We start from the raw sequence: 8,429 nt of genomic DNA on the forward strand, positions 1-8,429 counted from the left end.
AAATTGTTTTAAATAAATTATTATATAATTATTTAGATAATAATAAAATTTAATAATTTTAACTAATAGTACATTCTTTATTATCATAAATAATCTATAATGTAAAAATACTAGAATAATAATTAAATTTTAATGTATAATAATATAAATTTTATTATTTTGAATTTGAAAGGATTCGGTTACTGTTCTTCATTAATCTTCTGACCAGGAGAGGGATAAAACGAGCAACTCATCCAATGACTCCGTCGTCAATTATATTTCGATTCATGCGAGACTATTCTTAACATTTTTGCTTTCTTCCGATAACAGATTATTCTTAACAACGAAAAACATTACCAGAAGAGTGCTGTCTTGTTTTCTTCAGGGTAATCGACTTGACAAAAACGATTGGAGAATGGGCATCCATCCGGATAGAAAACAGCTCGGTAGATTAATGGCTTCAGATCTACCTGCAACGGTGAAAACCTGTACGTTTAACCAAAAAAGAAGCTCCAACAAAAATGCCCATCCTTGTCGCTGCTGCCATGGTCCCTCCTGACTTCATTACAGAGACCCATTGACGTGCAGCTCTCGAATCTCTCGTCAGAAATCATAAACCCACTGCCGGAATCTGAACATGGTTTTACGTGTCTAGACTCAAGAACGAACACGAGTTCACCCGGCTAGAAAGAGACGAGAGAGTCGACGATAATGTCCGCATTATCCGATCAAAGACGAGAGAAAATTCTGAATCACATGCCTGATATTTCTGCTGGTGGAGTGGGGCCCATCCAGCCTGAGTGCTCTGCGCACCCAACGTGGCTGACGGAACTTCCAAAAGCCAGCACCTTTTTCTCGCGATTTATTGCACGGAACATGGGCTCCACTGTTAGAGAAGTAAAATCAAAGCCCATGTATGTAATCGAAGAGAGATTGAGACGGTGAGCCCACATGTACCGAACATTCTGCTGGGCCCACGGAATATTCGTGGAACTATGGATGAGCGAGATAGTGAGAGATTGTCTGGATCATGTGTCCACGTAAGCAAAAGGGACAGGTGGATATGACACGGATGCAGGGCCCACTTATATGTTAAGCAGGAGGACCCACACTTTTAATGATGTAAAAGTAATCTAATAGCTTCAATTTCTATGTAGTCCATTCTTTCTATGTAAAAGTAGGCTATTTTGGGTCCACCACCCGAAACCGTGGCTGTACCTGCAACCACGTGTGTGCATGCCGTCAGAATCCAGCCAACTGAGTGCCTGACCAGGCTGCTGAATGGAAGAGAAGAGTGAGACCTCACCAATCGTTTTTTACGAATTCTGCAAATGGATCTCTTTGGTTTTTACAGACTTCATTCTGTAAACAACAAGTCGATGCTACGAAAGAACCGGAGAAAAATGGGTGTTGTTTTTAATTAATGTTCCGATTCTCTGTCTCTGTGTGTGGAACTGGAATCTCCACCGTCGAGCAATCACCTGGCAAGATATTAATGGGTGTTCCTGAACCCGTTTGTCAAGGCACCTCAGCCAAAGTTGGCAAGATGAGTTCTCAGTTTTCTGTTAATGGGTTTGTTTTCTTCTGAATCGGGTCATCGTCGTTTTCAGAGCTGGTGTTTTGGTAAATGGCGAGCCTTTCATCTTGAATATAACAGCTTCATTACTTACCGGGAATTTAAGGTATTGTTAAATTTTTCTTTTCGGGTTTTCACTCTTTTTAGCTGGACCCACTGCAGATTCAAGTAAAAGACTTTGTGAGCATTTTTGTTTTTTCTCCGTGGGTTGTTTTGTTGTGACGGCGTGTGGGTGGAGTTCATGTTGTTTCCCGGTTTTGGCATGGAATACTTGGACAGCACCATCGAGTAGTTTTGAGCTCACTTTTTCGGGTTGCAAGTTTTTAGAGCAGGCTGTGTTAATGCAGCGGGAGCTATCAATTTTTTGGGGTCTGGATGTGGGTTCTTCGAGGTTCATCCCGTCCGACTTTTCAGTTCTGGTTTTTTGTTTTTTCGACTTTTTTTTATAGTTTTCTGATTGAGGAACTTTGATTGGTTTTCTTGTATTGAGGTGTCTGAGATTGGGATCTGTTTTTGCTGGTTGTCCGTTTGTCCGTGGAGCGATAGAATCTTTGTGTTTGTGCAAAAATCTTGTAATTCTTTTTCTGTGAGTTGTTTGACAGATTTCGTTTTGATGAATTTTTCCAGAGGAATGGTTTTCTGGCTTCCTGGGTTCTTTTTGGAAGTTAATATCTTCTGATTTTTCAGGTTAAATTCGTGGTCTCCTCTACTGATTAATGAAAGAGTGATTACTTTCAGAGCTTCGGTTTCGCGGTCTAGTACTAGAAATTCGATTCAAAAGGGGGCTCAATCCGTGGAATTGCTGATCTTCAGCTAGTATCAATGGCTGCAGCTCCCATTGATGAAGAGAGTAATAAAGGAAGCATGTGGGTTTTGGACCAAACGCTTGATCAGCCTATGGAAGAGGAGGCAGTGAGGCTTAGAAACATGTACAAAGAAAAGGTTGATACTTTTCCTTTTTTTAACTTGTTGGAAACTTTTCTAGTCTTGGAATGTTTCCTGTTGATACTTTTCATTTTTTTGACTTGTTGGAAACTTTTCCTAGTCGTGGAATGTTTCCTGTTGTTCTCTTTGCCATTAATAATTGCTGCTTTTGCCCCATCAAGCTCTCTGGATCGATTGGATTATCTTTGTCTACGCCGTTGAGCTATTTGCTTTTTCTTTTTTCTACTCTTCGTGATTAACAGCGAGTTATTTAAATAAGGAAATCAGTAGCTGCCCTGGCTGTGTATCTTAGCTCCTCCACTGTCCGAACAACTTACAGTTGATGAGTTCTCACCTTTCTCCTTTTAAGAAAATTATCTTTGGTTTGAAAGGGAAACGTTTTAAAGTCCACAATGGATATGAAGGAAAACCCACTCCCTTTATTACATTGAAATGGTTTTTGTGAACCTTACTATTTACACTTCGCCCATTCTCTAGGTTGGTACATTTTGTAACTTACTGGAAAGTTGTCAACGATGGGAACAGAAGTATAAATGCATTTTCTGACTGATATAATTTTCTTCTCGTGCAGAAATTCTCCTCCTTGTTAGTTCTGCGCCTTGCATTCCAGAGTCTTGGTGTTGTTTATGGAGACTTGGGAACTTCTCCCTTGTACGTGTTCTACAATACTTTCCCCAGCAAAATAGATGAGACTGAAGATGTGATTGGAGCACTTTCGTTAATTATATATTCTTTAACTCTCATTCCTCTTCTCAAGTATGTCTTTGTGGTACTGAGGGCAAATGACAATGGACAAGGTATGCAGTAGCAAATCCCTTGTCATTCATCTAAAAATGTGTATTCTTTACACTTTAAACCATATCAATCACATCTGTCTTCTAATATAAGTATCAGGTAGCTGATATTAATCCAGCTTGCTCCATTTGACCATATGGGGGCTAACACATAACCTGTTAGATACACAATTAATGTGGATATGGAGCTGTTTAGTGATTCTTGTTCAAAGTAACTGGCGTATACAATGGAAACTTTTAACTAGATGAGTCTGAATTGCACCAATATTGATGTGAAGCTGAAATTCTTCTTGTAAATAGTTATGGCATAATCATTAGATTGGCTACAACAACCCCTTGTGTTTTGGAATTTTGTGCAAAATTTTCCAAAAAGCATTAACTTCTTCTCCACCCCTTTACTGAAGAATTATGCTGGATAAGGCAAGCCTTCTCAGCATCCTTCTGTAGCCACAGTGAGCAGCCAACTATGTAGAACAAATTTGCAACTGGGATGACAGTTTCCACTGGGCAATATTTTGAGTCAGCCAGGAGAGACAATAAACTGGTCCAAGAACGAAATAAGGGTGAAAATGCAACTGAGAAGCTCTATTTCTTCCACTGAGAGAGAATGATAAAAAGGAGAGTGAGGAAAAAGCTACCAGGTGGTCAGTTGCTCTTTATTAAAAGCTTAATGGATGGGGAGATTGTTGCCTGGGAGAGTGCTTTTGTTGTTGAGTTAAACTTTGAAATTGTGTTACATGTCATGATTTAATGATGTAAGACCTCATATTATAATTTTTAACCATCAGTTTATATTCCATAAATGGTAACATAATATAGATGATTGGAAAATCTCCATTTTTTTTTTTTTCCTTTTTAGGGTCTCAGGCTTGAAGGCAAATCAAGTATACCAGTTAATTATTCATGCATAATGCAAAAATACCTTAATAAATAAATAAAAATAAGAAGAACAAAATACTGGAATTGTAGGTCTCATTCCTAGGTATTTGGCTGTAGTTACTTGGTGATATGGCACCATAACCCGCTTATAGCTGGTCAGCCTTTCCAACTTCCTTATCTATCTATTCACTGTTATTAATACAAGAGCTCTTATAGGCTGACAACTGTTGCAGGTGGGACTTTTGCCCTTTACTCATTACTTTGTCGACATGCAAAAATAAAAACTATTCCAAATCAGCACAAGACGGATGAAGAACTAACAACATACAGTCGTCGCACTTTTGCTGAGAACTCGGTTGCTGCAAAAGCCAAGAGGTGGTTGGAGGCAAAACCTTATAGGAAAAATGCTACTCTAATGCTTGTCCTAGTTGGGACTTGCATGGTGATTGGTGATGGAATTCTTACCCCAGCCATATCAGGTTTAACCTCTATCTTTTGCTTTAATCCTGCTCTTGTAATGCCACTCATAGCTTGAGTACCAAGCCTTCAGCTTGCGTGCTCTCTAAGGGGTGTCAACTTAGTGGGTATAAATGCCACATGTTCCATAAAGAAGGGTTACACTGACACATTTGGGTTATGTGTCTCCATGGTTTATTATTTGGGGGCAAGAGGTGTTGAGGTCCTCTGATCAACTTTTTTTGTCAATGCAGTTAACTTTCCTTTCAAATTTTCTAATGCATTTATCTTAACCTATAAACCATCTTAATCATGTTCAAAATTAAAGAACTTGCTAGAGCTTGATCACTTTCTAGTATCATTGTTTCTTAGTCTAGAGAGCAGATACATTATGAATAGTCGGGGATTAATAGATCAAATCCAGGATTTTTGTTTTTTATTCAACTTGTGATTAAAGGCTTGAAATTAAGTTTCTTTTAGCTGTAAATTTTTGAACCTGGGAATTCAGGCGACATTATTTCTGTCATGACCATTTTTCTTAACTTTACAATTTACTCTCTTCTAATTACAAATGACTTCTTATCACATAATAACGAAGGATTTGATTTTTAGGAAAGTATATTTGTTTCTGAAAAGTAAATATTCAATTAATTTAGTGATAATTAAACTTTACACAGCATTCCTTGTTTAAGGACAGGACTAATGATAACTGTGCAGAATGCCTATCCTGCAAATCCTTCACAGAAGATACTCAGGCATGCCTGCTAGAGGGATATTTTTGTGCCTTCTCAGGCAATGAGATGTGGTTTAAGAAATACTGAGAGAGATCAGCAGCTCCTCAATTGAGTATAGCTTTCATTTAATTATTAGTTCATATTTTCAGGTTATATATATATATATATATATATATATATATATACAAACACACTTTCCTGGAAGTAAAATATTACATAATTGCTCACTCTCTTAGCTCCTTTTTAAGCGACTTTTATCATCTTTTTCTAGAATTCCAATACTAATCTTGCTGTCTTTCTTCCATCTTCATTCTATGAAAGTCTATGTGCATCATCGTTAGTTACTTCTTCTATTCTGTTTTGACAGTACTTTCAGCTGCTGGCGGGATCAAAGTTAACTCCCCTAACATGAGCAATGGTATTTCCATATTCCTTTGCATTTTTAATTCACATTTTGTGCAGTTTTTTTTGCACTGCAGGTTCAAAGTTTACAATTTTTACCATTTTTGTTGCTTGTGATTTTACGATACTATTTCAGACTGATTCCCATTTATTTCTGATTGCTCCAGATGTTGTTGTTGTTCTTGCTGTTGTCATATTAGTTGGTTTGTTTAGCATGCAACACTATGGCACAGACAAAGTTGGATGGCTTTTTGCACCGATAGTACTGCTTTGGTTTCTTTTAGTTGGGGCCATAGGGGCGGTTAATATATGGAAATATGACAGCTCAGTTTTGAGGGCTTTCTCCCCAGTTTACATCTATCGGTATTTCAAGCGAGGTGGGATAGAGCGATGGACATCCCTTGGGGGAATCATGCTCAGTATTACAGGTTGGCTAGAGCTGCACAGTTGGTGCTCTGGGATAATTTTATTTTTAGAATGAAATAAGACTTGCATTTTGATAATTTCCTCAACTCTGCAGGAACTGAAGCTCTCTTTGCTGACCTTTCCCATTTTCCTGTATTATCTGTTCAGGTAGTATACTTCTGCATATATAAGCACCTATGACTGATTTTATAATTTGATATGTAATTATTTGTTTGCCTGTTTACTTGCTAGTTGTCTGATATGGAATTTTCTGTTTGCAGATAGCATTCACAGTAGTGGTATTCCCTTGCCTTCTTTTGGCATATTCAGGACAAGCTGCTTACCTTATGAAGCACAAGGAGCACGTGTCTGATGCTTTTTATCGCTCTATTCCAGGTTTTTTCTTTTTCTGTGTAAATATTCTTGAACGCAATATTCTCTCATGTTAACTGACTCTTTATTTTTTTCTCTCTCATAGAAGCAATATACTGGCCAGTGTTCATTGTTGCGACAGCAGCGGCTGTTGTGGCTAGTCAGGCCACAATATCTGCCACATTTTCCATAATTAAGCAAGCATTAGCACTTGGCTGTTTTCCAAGGGTGAAAGTCGTTCACACGTCAAAGCAGTTCCTTGGTCAGATATATATACCTGATATCAACTGGGTACTGATGGTACTCTGTGTTATAGTTACAGCTGGATTCAGAAATACCAGCCAAATTGGGAATGCTTATGGTGAGCATATACCTCTATATTTTTCCATATTTGTAACTAATTATCTGATAACTATTGTAATACATGTAGTGATATGATTCATGTAATCAATCATTTATTCAACTTATCAACAATATCATGAACTAGGCCTTTATTTGCCTTTATTTATTGTATGCATGATCTCACTGTTTGTTTTTGTTTTCCTGTCAAGAATTTGAAGATAAAATTAGGAAACTACTCCTTCCGGTGTTCAGAAATTTGACAAGTTGCACCTGAATTTTGATTATGAACAGGGACAGCAGTTGTGATAGTTATGCTGGTGACCACATTCCTGATGATCCTAATTATGTTGCTAGTGTGGCGCAGCCATTGGATCCTTGTCCTGATCTTTGCGGGTTTATCCTTGGCTGTGGAGTTCACTTACTTTTCTGCAGTACTGTTCAAGATAGATCAAGGTGGGTGGGTCCCTCTTGTGATCGCAGCAGCATTTCTCATCATCATGTATGTCTGGCACTATGGTACTGTCAAACGCTATGAATTTGAGATGCACAGCAGAGTCTCCATGGCATGGATCATGGGTCTTGGCCCTTCTCTTGGCCTTGTGAGGGTGCCAGGTATCGGCCTTGTATACACTGAACTAGCAAGAGGGGTACCACACATTTTCTCTCATTTCATCACCAACCTCCCCGCAATTCACTCTGTTGTGGTCTTTGTCTGTGTCAAGTACCTTCCTGTCTATACAGTACCAGTTGATGAAAGGTTCTTAGTTAAGCGGATTGGACCTAAGAACTTTCACATGTTCCGATGCGTTGCAAGGTATGGCTACAGAGACCTCCACAAGAAAGATGATAATTTTGAAAAAATGTTGTTTGATAGCCTCTTTGTGTTTGTTCGGTTGGAGTCTATGATGGAAGGGTGTTCAGATTCAGACGAATATAGTTTATACGGACAGCAAACGGAGAGATCTGGAGATGCTCTTCTCGATCAGAATGGGAATACAGTTTCATCAGACGTGGAATTAACCCAATCTTCCCTCGATTCTATTGTGCCAGTAAAATCCCCTTTAAGGGGGAATAGTTTAGTAAGATCTTCAGCCCAGACTAGCAGTCAGACAGAGGTAGATGAAGTGGAGTACTTGAACAGTTGTAGAGATGCTGGGGTTGTCCATATTCTTGGGAATACAGTTATTAGAGCAAGGAGGGACTCGTCATTTTTTAAAAAGATTGCTGTTGATTATATATATGCGTTTCTGAGAAAGGTTTGCAGAGAGAACAGTGTGATATTCAATGTTCCCCATGAGAGCTTATTGAACGTTGGGCAAATATTCTCTGTATAATTTTGATTCAAATTTCTTTTTAAGTTTCATATATATATTTATACATGAATCCTGTTTATGTGCCTCTGATGCTTTCACAGGTCTATCCTGGTGATAGGCTGCTGCTTAAGAGACTTCTGTCCACATGTAGTGGTCTAATGGAATTCTGTGAGAGACCCAGTTTTCAGTTGAACAAATATTAATAAAGGATACAAGCGATGAAATGATCCAA

General features: G+C 38.4%; 1 protein-coding gene across 8 annotated transcripts; it reads left to right on the plus strand.

Moving 5' to 3' along the window:
* Positions 1–1,507: 1,507 nt before the first annotated feature.
* LOC137951566 (probable potassium transporter 11) lies at positions 1,508–8,429 on the plus strand. 8 transcript variants are annotated; one of them, XM_068798310.1, is made up of 11 exons: positions 1,792–1,946; positions 2,046–2,141; positions 2,243–2,497; positions 3,072–3,297; positions 4,407–4,652; positions 5,731–5,781; positions 5,933–6,193; positions 6,286–6,338; positions 6,452–6,566; positions 6,649–6,903; positions 7,176–8,429. In XM_068798310.1, the coding sequence occupies exons 3-11, from the start codon at positions 2,378–2,380 to the stop codon at positions 8,216–8,218; spliced, it is 2,370 nt and encodes a 789-aa protein (XP_068654411.1). In that variant the 5' UTR covers positions 1,792–1,946; positions 2,046–2,141; positions 2,243–2,377; the 3' UTR covers positions 8,219–8,429. The 8 variants fall into 8 exon arrangements, with proteins under 8 accessions (XP_068654413.1, XP_068654415.1, XP_068654411.1 ...); XM_068798312.1 differs by lacking the exons at positions 1,792–1,946; positions 2,046–2,141 and adding an exon at positions 1,508–1,661; XM_068798314.1 differs by lacking the exons at positions 1,792–1,946; positions 2,046–2,141 and adding an exon at positions 1,508–1,661 and having other exon boundaries at positions 2,294–2,497.

The sequence above is a fragment of the Aristolochia californica genome, unplaced genomic scaffold, assembly GCF_029961685.1.
Source record: "Aristolochia californica isolate CCGP_79_NKW_82.1479 unplaced genomic scaffold, dmAriCali1.0.hap1 SCAF_15, whole genome shotgun sequence".
NCBI classification, from domain to species: Eukaryota; Viridiplantae; Streptophyta; class Magnoliopsida; order Piperales; family Aristolochiaceae; genus Aristolochia; species Aristolochia californica.

Coding starts and splice junctions, on each gene's coding strand:
- LOC137951566 (XM_068798312.1), top strand. CDS start 2,378: ATGGCTGCAGCTCCCATTGATGAAGAGAGTAATAAAGGAAGCATGTGG. Junction 4,653..5,730: donor TCTTACCCCAGCCATATCAG/GTTTAACCTCTA, acceptor CTGTTTTGACAG/TACTTTCAGCTGCTGGCGGG. Junction 6,339..6,451: donor TTCCTGTATTATCTGTTCAG/GTAGTATACTTC, acceptor TTCTGTTTGCAG/ATAGCATTCACAGTAGTGGT.